At 38.9% G+C, this 19,014-nt stretch overlaps 3 protein-coding genes across 3 annotated transcripts in view; 2 read left to right on the top strand and 1 right to left on the bottom strand.

Annotated features, from left to right (window-relative positions):
- The window catches only part of limk2 (LIM domain kinase 2), a 39,054-nt gene extending 37,127 nt beyond the window's left edge, over positions 1-1,927 (bottom strand). The window contains exons 1-2 of the mRNA XM_017413829.3: positions 1,684-1,927; positions 1,399-1,489 (exon numbers count right to left, since the gene is read on the bottom strand). Of these exons, the coding sequence (XP_017269318.1) occupies positions 1,399-1,489; positions 1,684-1,699 (107 nt within the window). The 5' untranslated portion in view covers positions 1,700-1,927. The remainder of the gene's footprint in view (positions 1-1,398; positions 1,490-1,683) is intronic.
- Positions 1,928-3,402: 1,475 nt separating this feature from the next.
- On the top strand, positions 3,403-13,239 carry LOC108234443 (sodium- and chloride-dependent GABA transporter ine-like). Its single transcript, XM_017413641.3, has 13 exons — positions 3,403-3,999; positions 6,187-6,321; positions 7,054-7,264; positions 7,499-7,631; positions 7,719-7,853; positions 8,444-8,547; positions 9,238-9,362; positions 10,022-10,134; positions 10,324-10,464; positions 10,572-10,671; positions 10,782-10,882; positions 10,958-11,125; positions 12,812-13,239. Exons 1-13 carry the CDS (start codon positions 3,795-3,797, stop codon positions 12,890-12,892), a joined length of 1,752 nt encoding a protein of 583 aa, XP_017269130.1. The 5' UTR covers positions 3,403-3,794; the 3' UTR covers positions 12,893-13,239.
- A 1,526-nt stretch (positions 13,240-14,765) lies between these two features.
- LOC108234441 (sodium- and chloride-dependent GABA transporter ine-like) overlaps positions 14,766-19,014 on the top strand; it is a 28,615-nt gene continuing 24,366 nt past the window's right edge. Inside the window, exon 1 of the mRNA XM_017413639.3 lies at positions 14,766-15,060. Within this exon, the coding sequence (XP_017269128.2) occupies positions 14,856-15,060 (205 nt within the window). The 5' untranslated portion in view covers positions 14,766-14,855. The remainder of the gene's footprint in view (positions 15,061-19,014) is intronic.

Here is a 19,014-nt window from a genome sequence, read left to right as displayed (position 1 = left end):
ATAATAAGAATAAGAATTCCACGAAATACAATAGGCCTTCGCAGCGCTGTCGCTGCTCGGGCCTAATAAGAATAAGAATAAGAATTCCACGAAATACAATAGGCCTTCGCAGCGCTGTCGCTGCTCGGGCCTAATAAGAATTCCACGAAATACAATAGGCCTTCGCAGCGCTGTCGCTGCTCGGGCCTAATAAAAGGCCCAGCATTCCTCGCTATCTTTCAGGCCAGAGATTTAGACTAAGATCTTATGTTGAGGAAGGATCTCGTGTCATCTGTTAGAACTTGAAGTATTTATTGAGGATGACTCTCAGCTACTACCACAACAGATTTGAGCTCTTTATCCAGACAGTTAGAGCCAGTTAATCAGAGTTAAAGCCATTTTCATGCTGGCTAAGGTCAATTAGCTGTGGCGGCCATCTTAAATTTACATCCAGTGATTACTTTCTAAACATTTCCATTTAGCGGTTCATGAAATATTTTGCTGACAGACCATCAGATTTGACTGTAATAGTTAATGGCAACACTTTAATCGATCAGTTAGAGCTCAGAGTCAGTGTTGGGGATGACTCTCTGATACAACCACATCAAATTTCAGCTTTGTATCTGTAAACCTGATAGGGTTATAGACACTTTTGGGTCCGTCACGGTTGCTTAGCTGTGGCAGCCATCTTGAATGGAGCTGACTCCAGAAGTTCTTCAGTTGCGGAGGTACATCCAGTGATTACTTTCTGAGAGTTTCATTAAAAACCTGTCCACTGGTTCAGGACACACACACACACACATACACACACATATACATTATTGCCTTCATTGGCAGGTGGTAATAAAGGATAAAAGGTGGGGAAATTTAAAATCTACCTTGAAATCACACTTAAACCTGTCTCAGTTAAGTGGACAGCACGCTTGTCTGAAAGCACAGTCACTGTGTTTTTTCATGCTCAGACCAGTTTGTCCAGTCACATGCACACCTTTGTGATCCTGCTGTAAACTCAGATATCACATGTTTGGTCTGAGAACGAGTTTAAAACCATTCAACCCAACTTTATGTTGAATAAAAGCAGGAAAAACTGCCAGCCTGGTGGAAAACAGTGCTGTGTCAGTATGACGTGCCCTGTGACAACCACAGAGCTCTCAGCATCTCCTCTGTGGCAATCATTAAACCTCAGCCCACGGAGGACAAAGTCCCCGGAGAGCAACACCAACAACCTGGTCCCTGCGCGCAAAAACAACTCTCTGAGATGGGTCCAGAACGCAACCAATTCGTGTGAACATTTAAAAGCAGAAAAAAAAGCAGCCAGGAGAAAAAGCATCAATGTCAGCGCTTCCCTTCTTTGTTTTATTTTATTTCCCTGCATTTTTTCTCATTTAGGTGTGCCTCACACCTGGCTGGCTCACTTACTGAAAGCAGGAGGTGTGCCAGGCGTCCTGTAGCCCCTTCATGTGAAACGAGCCCTGAATTATTTCTCCACAGCCCGCACAGTAGCAATTATCTGTAAAGGAGATAAAATCAAAGTCTATAAATTAGCCTGGTAAAGAAATTTAAAAATGTCTAAAATTAGAAATAACGCCGTCGTGTCCCGAACTTCCAACTAAATACATTTTAAGCTCAACTCATAAGATACTATAGCTTTGTTAAGCAGAAACACAATGAAACTTTAGAAGTACTTTTAAAAAATAGACTTACTTTCTGGTTCCTCCATTTACTCTCCGAGAGCGTCGTCGAGATTTCTCTTTCTTTTTCTTTCTTTTTTTTGGTCTCTTTTTTTCTTTTATTCTTTACAAGCTTTTCATTCTGAAGCAGAAGAAAAACAGGAAACTTTCAGCCCAAATTTCCAGCTCTGAGCGCACCGAGAGGAAAACGTAAATTCATTTAAACCTCCTCCAGAAAACGCAGCGAACAACAAATCTCCTCCGAGCCTCCGAGCCTCCTCTGGAAGAATGGGTGACGTCACGCCGCGGCCACATTCCTGTACGGAAAGCGGAAGGGCTCAGCTGCAGCACCTGGAAGCAGGAGGGTCGAGCTGAGAAGAAGGAACGGCAGTGGCCCCATCTGCTGGCATTAAGCCAGTACTACAAAATGTTAATACATAAAGAATACACAATAAACAAACAGCATACGGATATAGAGCTGTGCAACAATGCGCTCCTCTTCTTTTTTTCCCCAACTGTTTCCTTTTCAGGGGTCTCCACAGGAAGTCATCTTCCTCCATCTAACTCTGTCTTCTGCGTTCTCTGTCCAGCTACCTCCATGTCCTCTCTGACTGCATCCATATATCTCCTCTTTGTCTTTTTCCTGGCAGCTGCATCTCTCATATACGCACTGTCCCTCCTCTGCACATGTCCAAACCATCTCAGTCTGGCCTCTCTAACTTTATCTCCCAGTCCTTCAACCTTGTAACTACTGTTTTTATCATATAGTTTTTTTTTTTTTTTTACTGTTTTGCTAATTTTGGCTTTTTTCTACTGTTTCACTGATTGTAGTTTTTAGTTACTTACCTACTAATTTAGGTTTTTAGGGACTTTTTTGCTAATTTGATCGTTTATCTACTTTGCTGGTTTTTGCTACTGTTCTTATTTTAGCTTTTGTTTTGCTAATTTTAGCTTTTGGTTAGGTAATTTTATTTTTTGTTTTGCTTGTATTAACTTTAAAGGGGACCTATTATGCTTCCTTGAACAAGTCAGGATAGGTCTGTGGGCTCTACAAAACATGTTCATGTTCATTAAATTTAATACACAAAATCATTCTCAGATATTGAGATTTCACCTCATCAGTTCTGCCTGTTTTGAGCTCATTTCAGAATGAGCCATTTTAGTGCTACGTCACTATTATGCAAATATGCTGCTGGTGGCCACACACCCCCAACACCCGTCACCTCACTAACGCACCACATTAAAAAACATAAAAAGTCACTGAAGGATTTAACGCTGCAGATCTGACGCACATTTATATCGTTATTAATTCAAACTCTGAGGATTTTGACTTTGGGACAGGAGCGCTTAGCGGGTCTGAACCGACATTTGTCAAGTAGGAGAGCGGCAATCAGCAGGTCAGAAACCCAACTGGTAGCAGGTCGGGACAGCGGCAATATAGACATGTTCTACACTGCAGCCGACAACAAAACCTTTTCCTTTTCCAGCAGACATTGTGAAGTGATAAAACCAGCAGAACAAACCTGACGGTCTTCTTGTAATGAAGTGGGTGGAGCTCCTCTTGGGTTGCTAGGTGTGGGGCTGGGCTGGGCTTGGGGTTGCTAGGTAACGGGGATTGTGATGCAACATTCCTGAGGTTTTTGAAACAGGTCGTTTTGCAGACACCAGAAAACGTTTATTTATTGCCCAAAAAACGGCTGAGTGTTTGTTTGTTTTGTTTTTGCGTTTGGACTGTTTCTAGAAGCAGTAGATCCCCAAATGGAAACACAAAAACTTGCAAAAAGTGAATTTTGCATAATAGGTCTCGTTTAACAATTCAGTTTTGGCTTCTGCACCAAACTTTAGCGAAGCTGTTTATACTCAGCATTCACACAGCATTTTTGCAAAAAGATGCCTTCTTTGTTTTTTTTTAATTAAAGGGGACCTATTATGCAAAACTCACTTTTTGCATGTTTTTGTGCTTCCATTTGGGTGTCTACTGCTTTTAGAAACAGTCCAAGCATAAAAACAAAACCACCCAGCCAGTTTTTGGTAATAAAGGTGTCAAAACTACAATTACTGGTTTTGACAGAAGTGCCTGAAGGTGAGGATGTCAGTGGAGACACACTCTGTCTGTGAACAGGAGGTACATTTCTCTGAGCTGCTATGGATGTCAGAGCCGAAACCTCTGTGCCTCTGTCTGAGGAAGACGATTGTGATCTGGGGTCTTCAGACACCAAAGCGGTGCCTGCAGAGGCTCAGAGAGCCACATGGAGCGGACAGCTGGACTTCATCCTGGCCTCGGTGGGCTACGCGGTGGGACTGGGCAATGTCTGGAGGTTTCCTTATCTGTGCTACAGCAGCGGGGGAGGTAAACCTGTCAAAGGTTATTCTTATTAATGTCAAATGCAAAGACAGCCAGCAGCAAGCCTGGGTAAAGAAATGACACAACAAGAAAGTTACAGGTTACCTTTCTGTTTGGACATCTAACGGCAGATCTGTACTCACTAAGAAAATGCAGGACATAAAAGATAATTATTTAATGGAAAGTGTTTTTCTTGTGAGGCTTAACTGCCTCAGATCAGTTTCTCCACCATGCTTTTAAGTTAAAACTGCAGTGTCTTAATGCTGTTTATTTATAATGTATTAATTCTAATGTTTATGCTGCATGGACGAGTTTTACATGCAACAGGTTTTGAATTGACTGTGGTGTGAGACTCATTTCGCAAAATAATCACTTCTTAAATCCATTTTCCAGTGGCTTTACTTTGCTTCCATTGTCAGATAATGTCAGATTCTACAATCAACAGATCAAGTTAAAGGTTTTGACTTTTGGAGAAAAGGGGAATTGTGGCTCATCAGTTAGTTTAAAAGGAAACATTTTGCACTGCAAAATTGCATATATATATATAATAATAAAAGAATAAAAGAGTCATGAAGGGAAAACTCATTGAGTGAAGCTCAAGGTCAAACACCATCTTTGTGGGTGGTCTTTGAGCCCTCGAGTGGTATTTGTACTGTTATCTTAAAGTGATCTGTGTAGCCACATCAACTCAGGAGGGCACTGGGAAAGCATTGCCTCTAGACACTGTCCACCATGCATCAAAAATGTAACCTGAAAGTGGTTCACACAGAAAGAAGAACTCAAGTCAAGGACAAGAAAAGCCAGCATTGTGCAAAACATAATGTTATAGAGATGTATTGTGGCAGAAAAATAATTTCCAGGCAATGTTAGATGAAATCACTCAAACAGGTTTATTTACATATTGTGCACAAAATATAGAGAGCAACTGAAATACTGGACCAGAAGGAGGAATTAGGGAAAAGCAAGGCAGTCTGGTTCCCTTTAGGAGAAAATTCAACATCACTCCTGGAAGCAAGGTTATTCTGTGAGAAGTCATAACATAGTCAGGACTTATTAACAACAGGTGCTACCCTATAATAAATTCCACCACTACAGGTGCATTAATGGTGCAATTTTAAAGCATATGTGCAAGTTTAGACAAGGTATGAATAAACCAGTACTGAAGCAGTTATATTCGATGTTTTACCTGCTTAGCAAGCCCAAGGCAAATTAAATATAATACAGGGAACATGTGATTAACCTTGATCCCATTTATCTAGACAGCCTCAGGCACAACTGAAGATGAAGATGACCCTGTAAGTGTGTTAGCAAAATATCTCAGGAACCTCTTAAAAGAGTTTAATGAAACTTTTAGAAAGTAATCATTGGAAGAACATCTACAACTGATTAACTTTTGGTGTTGATCTGATTCAAAGTGACCGCCCCAGCTAATTGACCTCAACCAACACAAAAACAACTGAAACACAGTCACATTTACATATATTGAACTTCAATTGGGTGTGGTAATAACTGAGATTCAATCACAACACATACTCTGAGCGTGAGATCATACATCTTGTTGTTTTTAACCTTTGTCATTTCTCAACTTCAAACAATCTCAGTTTAAAACTCTGACATGACAGGAGGTGGGTGATATGCATTCCTTCAAGAAATGTTCACTTTAACTTAATTTGATCTAGACCTGCTTGTTTTTAGTGCAAATGTTATGTACACACATTTGAAGGGAATTGTAATATTGTTTCAGACCCAGAGGTAATTTCCATTTCAGTCATCATTTATGGTCAAACTTTCATATTTGAACCCTTTTAGCTCAGTCTGATTTCTAAACAGCCACGTTGACCCCCTTTGCCTCTTGATACCTAAAGTTCCCTTTTGGAAAAATGTTTCCCCTTTATTGTTAAAACTATTTTTATATATTATTTTAATTTAAATGGTTGTCTGTCTAAAAGCTGCATTTCATAGGAAATTACTTTTTGAATTTGACTCAAAGATTCTGTTGTGTTACAGATGTTTTTTTATTGTTTATTTAAAAAAACTCATTAAAATGTAATTAAACTAAAGTATTCTGTTTAATGTAAGTAATCCAAAACTCCAAAAAGCAGGGTTTAAATAAAACCCTGTATATCCAGAAATGCTGACATATTTGTGTTTCTCAGACCTGCAGATTGACCTTTTATAAAACCCCTGCTTTAGGTGCATTCATGGTTCCTTACCTGACCATGGTGATCCTGTGTGGCATCCCTCTGCTCTTCATGGAGTTCATTGTTGGGCAGTATACTCGTCTAGGACCAGTGCATGCCATCGCCAAGATCTGTCCATTATTTAAAGGTGAGTGACTCTTGATGGGACAGGTATGAACATCAGAAAGAATCGTCTTTGTTAGATTTGTCTGGTTTTGCACGTAATTCCAGCCTAGACATGACTTAGCCTTGTTTTCGATCCAATAATTTAAATATGTGCATAAAGCTTTTTTATTCTCTCTTATTTCTTATCTGCATCTAGTTCCAAAATTCCTTTCTTTTTTTGTTAAGCTTAAATACTGACAGATACCATGACAGAATACTCAGGCCATACTGACCCAGCAGACACTCAGAAGAGCCCTTAAAAGCCATTAAGCTCGCTCTGGAAGAGTGGCACCACTGGTTGGATGGCACCGAACGCCTTGTGTTGGATTGGACAGTTCATAGAAAATTGGATCCACTTGTCTTAGTTTTTTGCTCATCCAGGAGTTAGTCGAACCATAGCCCTCATCAGCTGCCATTTCTGGTGCCCCTCTCTTCACCAGGACGTCAAGGAATATGTTCTTGCCTGCACAGTTTGTGCTCACAATAAATCCACCCATAGATTTCTTTCAACTGACTAGAGCTGACTTTTGTCATCCATCTTCACAGAAGAATTAGTCTATACATGCAGATATTATCCATGGTCTCAATGCATCATGATAAAGAATGCTTTGAGTGTGATATTTGTTAGAATAATAACTTCTTTTCCACAGATGGCATGACTTCTGCAGAATCGTCTCTCACTCTCCCATCCTTACCTCCACGTGTCACTCTGCAGGTGTAGGTCTGGGCACTGTTATCATCTCTGTTGTGCATTCCACTTACTACAATGTGCTCATGAGTTGGGCCCTGTATTATCTGTTCAACTCAATTGGAGCCACTCTACCCTGGGCGTCTTGCAACAACACCTGGAACGTCGCTGAAAACTGCTCCAGCGGTTTTCCTGGAAATGCCACCCACCTGCAGTCTTCCAGCCAGCAGTATTTTGAGTGAGAACATTTTCAGGAATCGAATGTTGATCTACACATTTGCACTTCTTTCAGATTATTGTAGCTGTTACATGACTCACCTAAATAATGTCATGCTTTGTTTTAATAGTGAGGTTTCCACAGCTTTTTGAAACTTTTTGCTGCTCGTTCTGCCAGGGTCACTTGTTGCTTTACACAACATATTCAGTGGGTTTAAAGACACATGCATGGACAAATTTCTTTGCATCTTTTTAGTCACAAGCTTCTAGAAAAGACCAGTGGCATTGAAGAAGCTGAAGGCATACGCTGGGAACTATTTGGCTGTCTTGTTTTTGTCTGGGTCGTCACTTTTGTATGCATATTTAAAGGAGTCAAATCCACTGGCAAGGTTAGTGCAATAGCTGTTAGTGCAATTAAGCACTCTTAATTGTTCTCATTCTTGATATTTTTTTTTGTACTTTGTTGTGTCATATAGGTGGTGTATTTTACTGCGGTTTTTCCGTACTTTATCCTGTTCGCCCTGCTCATCAATAATGTGCAGCTGCCTGGAGCCAAGGAGGGAATCCTGTATTTTGTGACGCCTGTTTGGAAAAAACTGTTTGAAGTGAAGGTGAGATTAAAGAGTATAAACAACACTTAGACTGACTGTAATGAGAAATGCACTAATGAGAAAGACACAAAAACATAAAAACTGAATAAGATCAATTTTATACATATTTTGTCTGTGTTTATCAAAACACAAAAACTGAACACACCTATGTCTTTTTAAATTGAGGCATTTCTTATCATAATAAAGTTTTTTGTATTTGTTTTGAAAAAGGTCAAAGCAGACAGAAGAAAGAAAAACTGAAGGCACAGTAAGCTGCTTTGGGGGCTTTTGTGTTACATACAACACCCTCAAAGCAATCGTCCAGATAATTTGAAGTAGGGTTCTGTGGAAAGACTATAACCAATTAACATCTTACCTGTTGTAGATAGCTCTTCAGACAACCTCAATTTGTAGAAAAACAGTTTAATGTTAGATGGTAATAAATCTCCATTTCTGTGTTAAATGGAATAGTTTAAGTCTAAGAAACATTTTCAACATACATGACTAATTATCATTAATGAAATGAGCTGAACAAAGATGTTTGACACTCAAGCTAAAATAAATGAAAGGAAAAAAAACATTTCTGTTCATGTTGTCTTTTGTCTTAACAGATTTGGTTTAATGCAGCGGCCCAAGTGTTTAACTCACTCGGAATAGCATTTGGTTCGATGATTTCAATGGCAAGTTATAACAAGTTCAACGACAACATTTTCAGGTAAAAATTCAGTCTTTTCGTTTAAAAAAGCTTTTGTGTGGCTTTATCTTTCAAGTAACATCGAGTGATGAAGACCACAGCTTTATTAATAAACTGCATTGCGCATCAGCTAACATGGACAAGTAATGTGAAAATGCTGCATTTCACTAAATTCAAGCATACGACTGATTCACGAAAGTTGTAAAATAAATACAACAGTGATGTTGATATTTTACCACAAAGTACTCAAAGACAATATGCGAGTTGAACAACAGAGCTCCTAAGTTAGAGCTGTTGTGTTCACGAAAAGTAGTAAAATAAAAGTGGCTATTTCTTTTAAAGAAATAAAGTCTCATTTACATTCAGAGTTTTCTAAATGAAAGGTTTTTACTGAGCTGTTATATGCTTCAGTTCTCTAAGTGGGTTCTGCTGGGCTCGCAGTCAGGTGGAGAAAATGGAGGTACGGACAGTCAGGAATGACTAGTTTCATTAGGAACAAGAAGGTATGGGAGTAGTTTAGTGTCTCAGCAGAATTTGGGGAAACAGCCAACAGATTTCTATTTAATGGACATTTCTGACACAGAGGGAGCTCAATGAAATGACAGAAAGAGCTAAACCAGTCCCAAAAGTCAAATGTCTGTATTAATCATATATTTTAAATTGACCATTTTTATTTACTAGAACTTCCCTGAGTTTGTCTTGTAATTTCAGGGCCGTACTGATGGTGTCAGTGATTAACTCATTCACTAGTATCCTGGCTGGTTTTGTGATCTTCTCAGCTGTTGGCTACATGGCTCATATTCATAATCTCCCAGTGGACAACATAGCTACAGATGGTGAGATTCAATGGCTCTAACACTGTAGACCCTCTTTGTTTAATTTTATAAATCTTATTCTGACAGAAAGGGCTTTATTATAATGTTACAGAAATACAGAAAACATTGTTGGTGTGACGAGCTGTGTTTATTTTTATTCCCCCCTGGAGTATTTATTTATTTTTAACTTATAAGGGACAAAATAAATCCTACAAATATCAGAAGAAAACAAATATTTGTGTTCTACAGATTTTTAACGTCAGAGATTTCATGTCAGCTGTTTATTTTCCTCATCATAAGTAACATCACTCAGTAGCAGCAGCTGTTTAATGTTTGTCTCTGGAGAGTTTTCTAAAGGTTAAAAACTGTAATTGTTGACATATTTCAAGTTATCCCAGCTGTGCAAACTGTGTCAGCACAAGATGTCGGTGCTGCTGCTTTACAGCGAGGCGGGTCTGGTTCTGAACCTGCTGTGTCCTTTTTCTGGAAACAAATCTTAAATTTGTCAATTTGAGTTTTGAAGTCCAGAAAGAAACATGTCTTACACATAGAATTAGTTACCAGCCTACAAATCAAACTTTTTTAAAATTGTGAAATAATGATGGAGTTGTAGTCTGTTTGATCTATAATGTTATTGCTTTATCGTTCTATGAGGACAGTTTTGTTGTGATGTGACTCAGGTCCTGGTTTGGTGTTTGTTGTGTACCCTGAGGTCCTCTCCACAATGCCTGCCTTTCAGCTCTGGGCCCTGCTGTTCTTCTTTATGCTGCTGTGTCTTGGCCTCGACAGTCAGGTAAACATATTCACCTCTTCTAATCACTCATACTGGGATGATAAATTAACATCTGAGTGACGCAGCACATTTAAAGTCCCTGATAAGGAGAAACAAATGAATCCTGTCTTCTTAGCAAAGATGCAGACATGTTATTTCATAGTGAGGCCACCATTATGAGCTCACAGTAAATCCAAGTTGTTTCTGCAGTTCGCCAATGTGGAGGTTGGTATAACATTCCTAAAGGACGAGTTTGGACCCAGAATTTTGCAATTTCTTAAACGAGAGGAGCTGCTGGTCCTGATTGTGTGCATTGCCTGCTTTCTTCTGGGGATCCCTCATGTGACTAAGGTACAATCAGAAACTTACCTTCTGTTTGCAGAGAACCATATTTCAGTGTGTTGTGTAGCCTGCATTAGCCTTACTGGTGTAATTTGTCTTTCCCTCCTCCTCCACAGGGAGGGATTTATGTGTTTCAGCTGGTGGATCACTGCATTGCTGTGGTTTCTCTTGTGGTTCTAGCTTTTTTGGAGGTTTTGGCTGTATGCTGGATCTTTGGTAAAATTCCACATTAGGTTCAAACTCGGACGTTTTGGTTATGATCAAAATGATTTAGAAATGCCTACATGCAGCAGCCGTTGAACCAGTGCTTGTTTTTTGTCTGTCAGGTGTCTCTCGGCTCTCTTTAATGTTGAGGAGGATGTGTGGCAGAACTCCAAGCATCTTCTTCCGCCTCTGCTGGCTGGTGATCTGTCCTGTTCTCATATTGGTGAGTGCTGTTTGAACTGTGTGACTAAAATCACAGGGGAATCAAGTGTTCAAGACTGTTGTTTCTTCTGCATAGTTCATTCTGATCTTCAGTATTGTGAATTACACTCCTCCTCACTATGGGACGTACTCGTACCCACTGTGGGCTGAAGTGGTGGGCTGGGGCATCTCGTTAGTCTCTATAGTGTGGATCCCTCTTGGTGCTATTCAAGAGATCTGTAATAACAAAGGACCACTTCTTCAGGTGAGTAAAAACTTGTTAACCAAACTCTTTTGTAATCACCAAGTTGGCCATATGAATGGTATGTTAGTGTATTATAATTTGCTAGTTAAATGTCATCTGTAGAGGTTTGGTTGAAGAGAAATGGACATTTGTTGATTTGGCAAAAGTTATTTATCCACATGGAAACGTGTTTATCATAAATCTCAGAATTAAATCAATTTTATGGGTTTCATTCAAGAGTTGTTTCAAATTACCAAGCTCTTTTTCAGTTTATGTTGTAGCTGTGATAATGCTGTGGAATGCAAAAGTTTAACTAATGTTTCTGTTTGAATAAATTAAATAATTATATAATTTGCTGGTTTCCTGCACATATAGGATTACAGGTTAAACATTTTAAGCAAGATTGCTGAATTATTTTTGTTTTGTAGAACAAATAAAGAACAGACACAGATATGCTGGAGTTAAACTCTCCAAAAAAAATCTCAATCCCTAACACTGTAAAAATTCAAATAAAGACAAAACTTAAGTATTTTCGCATATCTATTACCTCAGTTTGTAAGGAAGTTAATAAGATATAATAATAAGATATATGTACAGTTGAAACCAGATGTTTACATACAGAAATCAGAATAAACTCATCCTGTTTTAGGTCAGTTAGAGTTTTCAAACTTATTTCTTTTTGCTAAATACCAGAATAATGAGAGAGAAAATGTTTTTAAGGCAATTTTTATTACTTTCTTCAAAGTCAAAAGTTTAAATACACTAAGATTACTATGCCTTAAAACAATTTGGGACATTTGATGTCATGTGTTTGGACACTTCTGATAACATCTGAGTTAATTAGAGACACACCTGTGGAGGTAATTTAAGGCACACCTGAAACACTCTGCTTACTTGTGCAACATCATGGGAAACTTGAAAGAAATCAGCCAAGATGTCAGGAAGACAATTGTGGACTTGCACAAGTCTGGTTCTTCCTTCGGTACAGTTTCCAGATGCCTGAAGTTGCCTCGTTCATCTGTACAAACAATTATACGCAAGTACAAACAAGATGGGATACAGTTTAGCTACAACAAATCTTTGGGAGTTGTCTCCCTCTGCAGTTGTAACCCTCTGTTGTGTCGCCACATCTGGACGAACAGGTTCATTAAGAAAAAACCCTCAGAAGAAAAGCTTTTTTACAAAAAATATCTAAATAAGTTGCATGCGTTTTGGGAACAATTCCTGTGGACTGATAAAAACATATTATAATTCCTTTTTAGTGTTTCTTGACTAAGTGCTAATCCTGCTGGATGTCTAAAGTTTTGTTTTGTGATGAAACAAACTGCTTCCTTAACTGTTCATAAGAACAGAAACACTGAGCAGAGGAACCCCACATTTATGGATCCGGCCCATTATTTGCTGAAATTGTTGGACTTCTGATGCTGCGGGCAGGAGCTCTAAACTGATCGCTTCATCCTTGAACAATAAATAAACCGTAGTCAGATAATTGTTGACAGATTGGTGGACCAGCGTGTCATTAGACCAATAAGATAATCACCTGAGTCCTGCAACACACAGGACTGAGTTTGTGTTGATCTTATGGCAGGTTGATTTCAATGAGAAATAGGACTAAATGTTTTTTCTTCTACAGTTGTTTACTGATCACTTTTTCACTGCTTGAATTTACTTTTCACTTTTTTCTTTCTTGATGGTTTTAACGCTCAGAGACTTAAAAAAGCTGTAACTCCAACATTGGACCTAGATGACAACCCAGTGTCTGGAAAATTATCCACTTCAGCCGTGTGAGCGTGGAGCCAAACCGTGTGTGTCTGCGAGACAAACAGTCCTAAAACAAATCTGATGTTTTTATTGACAATCTAACTTGAAATGATCTGAATATTTGTGGGTTTTTTTTTTGTCATTTTCCCAGTGTTTTGTGCACAATATTTGTCAATAGAAAGTTACATTACTTTTCTTTGTCATAAAATACATCAACTGTAAAACAACGCAGCAGGATGTAAAACTGTATTCACAACAGGTCACTGTTTTGTTTTTTAAATACCTTTTGGTCACTAGACTGAAAGAACAAAATAAAACTGAGTTATGAACATATGCTTTTAAAATCTTATGTAATAAACTTGATCAAAAACAAACTAAGTTTGCTTTATTTGTATTACAAAAACAGGTCATTATTTTTTCAGACATGGTTTAACTATGGTATTATTCAAGTTAATCAGCTTTTTAACAACAAAGGTCTTCTTTATAGCTATGGTGAATTTCTTAGTCACTACAAGGTTCCTGTCACTCCAAGAGAATATAATATTGTCTTTGATACCATCCCATCTGGTTTGCTCACGTTGTTTAAGGATGTCGACTTCTCTTCTATCCTGTCTATGAGTCCTCCTGACCCGTAACAGTCCGCTGTTGGTTTCTCAACTCAACTAAAAGTTCACAATTCCACAATCCGTTCTTCATTTCAAGAAAATTTGGTTTCATTGGGTAAAAGTCTGGTCTCTCCTACACAATATTTTAATCACTAATAAAGTTAAAGAAGTTTCTTTTAAATGGTGGTGACGCCACCTGCTGGCGACGATTTGGTACTACACACAGAATACAAGCTTAGATTTAGAAAAAAGCAGAAACTTGGCTTTGGTTGTCTCTTCATTTCACCGAAATGACAAATAATTTAATACTTACAGAATACACAATAAAGAAACAGCATGCGGATATAGAGCTGTGCAACAATGCACTCCTTTTTCATTTCAGCTGTTCTCTTTTCAGGGGTCTCCACAGCGAGTCATCCTCCTCCATCTAACTCTGTCTTCTGCGTCCTCTGTCCAGCTACCTCCATGTCCTCTCTAACTGCATCCATATATCTCCTCTTTGTCTCTTTCCTGGCAGCTGTAGCTCTAACATCCTTCTACCAATATAGCCACTGTCCCTCCTCTGCACATGTCCAAACCATCTCAGTCTGGCCTCTCTAACTTTATCCCCCAGTTCTTCAACCTGTGCTGTATCGCTGATAACCTCTTTCCTAATCCTGTCCATCTCCAAATTACTTTATATTTGTGCTTCCAGGGAGCCAACTTTCCTTCCAAAATGATTAACATTATCCTTGCTGCTTAGGGTTGATTGTCCAGGAAAACGGGGAGAGTGCTAAAGAGGTGAAGAAGAGAGTCCAGGCAGGATGGAGTGGATGGAGACAAGTTTCAGGAATCATTTGTGACAAAAAGGTGGCAGCAAAGGTCAAATGAAAGGTTTACAAGGCAGTGGGAGAGCAGCTATGTTGTATGGTTTGGAGACAGTGGGACTGACAAAAAGACAGGAGACAGAACAGGAAGTGGCAGAGCAGCAAAAATAAAATGAAGTAAATTAAATTTATAGCTCATTGTCCCTTAAAGCAGCAGTTTTTTTCCTACCTTTTGCACACGGAAAGGAGTTTTAAAGCTTAAACTGTCTTCTAGAATAACTCTTTTTACACCTTTGTTTCTATTTAATCTATTTGGGAGAGAGTTAATGTGTTTTCTCCTCTAAAAAAATGCATCTGGGATTTCTCCTTAATGACTGTTTTTCATGTTCCAAACAGGAGGACTACATGACAAAATAAGGTGCAACAAGACCAACCCAGAATCACTGAATGTGGGCTTTTATTTTGAAAGAAGGTGCGCCTTTGACGCTCTGGCTGGTTTTGACAGAAGTGCCTGAAGGTGAGGATGTCAGTGGAGACACACTCTGTCTGTGAACAGGAGGTACATTTCTCTGAGCTGCTATGGATGTCAGAGCCGAAACCTCTGTGCCTCTGTCTGAGGAAGACGATTGTGATCTGGGGTCTTCAGACACCAAAGCGGTGCCTGCAGAGGCTCAGAGAGCCACATGGAGCGGACAGCTGGACTTCATCCTGGCCTCGGTGGGCTACGCGGTGGGACTGGGCAATGTCTGGAGGTTTCCTTATCTGTGCTACAGCAGCGGGGGAGGTAAACCTGTCAAAGGTTATTCTTATTAATGTCAAATGCAAAGACAGCCAGCAGCAAGCCTGGGTAAAGAAATGACACAACAAGAAAGTTACAGGTTACCTTTCTGTTTGGACATCTAACGGCAGATCTGTACTCACTAAGAAAATGCAGGACATAAAAGATAATTATTTAATGGAAAGTGTTTTTCTTGTGAGGCTTAACTGCCTCAGATCAGTTTCTCCACCATGCTTTTAAGTTAAAACTGCAGTGTCTTAATGCTGTTTATTTATAATGTATTAATTCTAATGTTTATGCTGCATGGACAAGTTTTACATGCAACAGGTTTTGAATTGACTGTGGTGTGAGACTCATTTCGCAAAATAATCACTTCTTAAATCCATTTTCCAGTGGCTTTACTTTGCTTCCATTGTCAGATAATGTCAGATTCTACAATCAACAGATCAAGTTAAAGGTTTTGACTTTTGGAGAAAAGGGGAATTGTGGCTCATCAGTTAGTTTAAAAGGAAACATTTTGCACTGCAAAATTGCATATATATATATAATAATAAAAGAATAAAAGAGTCATGAAGGGAAAACTCATTGAGTGAAGCTCAAGGTCAAACACCATCTTTGTGGGTGGTCTTTGAGCCCTCGAGTGGTATTTGTACTGTTATCTTAAAGTGATCTGTGTAGCCACATCAACTCAGGAGGGCACTGGGAAAGCATTGCCTCTAGACACTGTCCACCATGCATCAAAAATGTAACCTGAAAGTGGTTCACACAGAAAGAAGAACTCAAGTCAAGGACAAGAAAAGCCAGCATTGTGCAAAACATAATGTTATAGAGATGTATTGTGGCAGAAAAATAATTTCCAGGCAATGTTAGATGAAATCACTCAAACAGGTTTATTTACATATTGTGCACAAAATATAGAGAGCAACTGAAATACTGGACCAGAAGGAGGAATTAGGGAAAAGCAAGGCAGTCTGGTTCCCTTTAGGAGAAAATTCAACATCACTCCTGGAAGCAAGGTTATTCTGTGAGAAGTCATAACATAGTCAGGACTTATTAACAACAGGTGCTACCCTATAATAAATTCCACCACTACAGGTGCATTAATGGTGCAATTTTAAAGCATATGTGCAAGTTTAGACAAGGTATGAATAAACCAGTACTGAAGCAGTTATATTCGATGTTTTACCTGCTTAGCAAGCCCAAGGCAAATTAAATATAATACAGGGAACATGTGATTAACCTTGATCCCATTTATCTAGACAGCCTCAGGCACAACTGAAGATGAAGATGACCCTGTAAGTGTGTTAGCAAAATATCTCAGGAACCTCTTAAAAGAGTTTAATGAAACTTTTAGAAAGTAATCATTGGAAGAACATCTACAACTGATTAACTTTTGGTGTTGATCTGATTCAAAGTGACCGCCCCAGCTAATTGACCTCAACCAACACAAAAACAACTGAAACACAGTCACATTTACATATATTGAACTTCAATTGGGTGTGGTAATAACTGAGATTCAATCACAACACATACTCTGAGCGTGAGATCATACATCTTGTTGTTTTTAACCTTTGTCATTTCTCAACTTCAAACAATCTCAGTTTAAAACTCTGACATGACAGGAGGTGGGTGATATGCATTCCTTCAAGAAATGTTCACTTTAACTTAATTTGATCTAGACCTGCTTGTTTTTAGTGCAAATGTTATGTACACACATTTGAAGGGAATTGTAATATTGTTTCAGACCCAGAGGTAATTTCCATTTCAGTCATCATTTATGGTCAAACTTTCATATTTGAACCCTTTTAGCTCAGTCTGATTTCTAAACAGCCACGTTGACCCCCTTTGCCTCTTGATACCTAAAGTTCCCTTTTGGAAAAATGTTTCCCCTTTATTGTTAAAACTATTTTTATATATTATTTTAATTTAAATGGTTGTCTGTCTAAAAGCTGCATTTCATAGGAAATTACTTTTTGAATTTGACTCAAAGATTCTGTTGTGTTACAGATGTTTTTTTATTGTTTATTTAAAAAAACTCATTAAAATGTAATTAAACTAAAGTATTCTGTTTAATGTAAGTAATCCAAAACTCCAAAAAGCAGGGTTTAAATAAAACCCTGTATATCCAGAAATGCTGACATATTTGTGTTTCTCAGACCTGCAGATTGACCTTTTATAAAACCCCTGCTTTAGGTGCATTCATGGTTCCTTACCTGACCATGGTGATCCTGTGTGGCATCCCTCTGCTCTTCATGGAGTTCATTGTTGGGCAGTATACTCGTCTAGGACCAGTGCATGCCATCGCCAAGATCTGTCCATTATTTAAAGGTGAGTGACTCTTGATGGGACAGGTATGAACATCAGAAAGAATCGTCTTTGTTAGATTTGTCTGGTTTTGCACGTAATTCCAGCCTAGACATGACTTAGCCTTGTTTTCGATCCAATAATTTAAATATGTGCATAAAGCTTTTTTATTCTCTCTTATTTCTTATCTGCATCTAGTTCCAAAATTCCTTTCTTTTTTTGTTAAGCTTAAATACTGACAGATACCATGACAGAATACTCAGGCCATACTGACCCAGCAGACACTCAGAAGAGCCCTTAAAAGCCATTAAGCTCGCTCTGGAAGAGTGGCACCACTGGTTGGATGGCACCGAACGCCTTGTGTTGGATTGGACAGTTCATAGAAAATTGGATCCACTTGTCTTAGTTTTTTGCTCATCCAGGAGTTAGTCGAACCATAGCCCTCATCAGCTGCCATTTCTGGTGCCCCTCTCTTCACCAGGACGTCAAGGAATATGTTCTTGCCTGCACAGTTTGTGCTCACAATAAATCCACCCATAGATTTCTTTCAACTGACTAGAGCTGACTTTTGTCATCCATCTTCACAGAAGAATTAGTCTATACATGCAGATATTATCCATGGTCTCAATGCATCATGATAAAGAATGCTTTGAGTGTGATATTTGTTAGAATAATAACTTCTTTTCCACAGATGGCATGACTTCTGCAGAATCGTCTCTCACTCTCCCATCCTTACCTCCACGTGTCACTCTGCAGGTGTAGGTCTGGGCACTGTTATCATCTCTGTTGTGTTTACCACCTACTACAACGTGCTCATGAGTTGGGCCCTGTATTATCTGTTCAACTCAATTGGAGCCACTCTACCCTGGGCGTCTTGCAACAACACCTGGAACGTCATTGAAAACTGCTCCAGCGGTTTTCCTGGAAATGCCACCCACCTGCAGTCTTCCAGCCAGCAGTATTTTGAGTGAGAACATTTTCAGGAATCGAATGTTGATCTACACATTTGCACTTCTTTCAGATTATTGTAGCTGTTACATGACTCACCTAAATAATGTCATGCTTTGTTTTAATAGTGAGGTTTCCACAGCTTTTTGAAACTTTTTGCTGCTCGTTCTGCCAGGGTCACTTGTTGCTTTACACAACATATTCAGTGGGTTTAAAGACACATGCATGGACAAATTTCTTTGCATCTTTTTAGTCACAAGCTTCTAGAGAAGACCAGTGGCATTGAAGAAGCTGAAGGCATACGCTGGGAACTATTTGGCTGTCTTCTTCTTGCATGGGTCATCATTTATTTATGCATATTTAAAGGAGTCAAATCCACTGGCAAGGTTAGTGCAATAGCTGTTTTTTTTTGTCGTTGTCTGCATGTTTAATTTAGTCAGAATTAATATTTCTATGAGTTTGTGCAAAATAATCTCGATCTGACCTATTTAAATAACTTTTTCCAGGCCAGACTGTGGTCATTACATGTTAAAAAGCACACTTAATTGTTCTCATTCTTGATATTTTTTTTTGTACTTTGTTGTGTCATATAGGTGGTGTATTTTACTGCGGTTTTTCCGTACTTTATCCTGTTCGCCCTGCTCATCAATAATGTGCAGCTGCCTGGAGCCAAGGAGGGAATCCTGTATTTTGTGACGCCTGTTTGGA

Source organism: Kryptolebias marmoratus, linkage group LG1 (assembly GCF_001649575.2).
Source record: "Kryptolebias marmoratus isolate JLee-2015 linkage group LG1, ASM164957v2, whole genome shotgun sequence".
Taxonomy (NCBI): domain Eukaryota; kingdom Metazoa; phylum Chordata; class Actinopteri; order Cyprinodontiformes; family Rivulidae; genus Kryptolebias; species Kryptolebias marmoratus.
The sequence above is the reverse complement of the archived record's forward strand: the minus strand, read 5'-3'. Positions and strand labels throughout refer to the sequence as shown.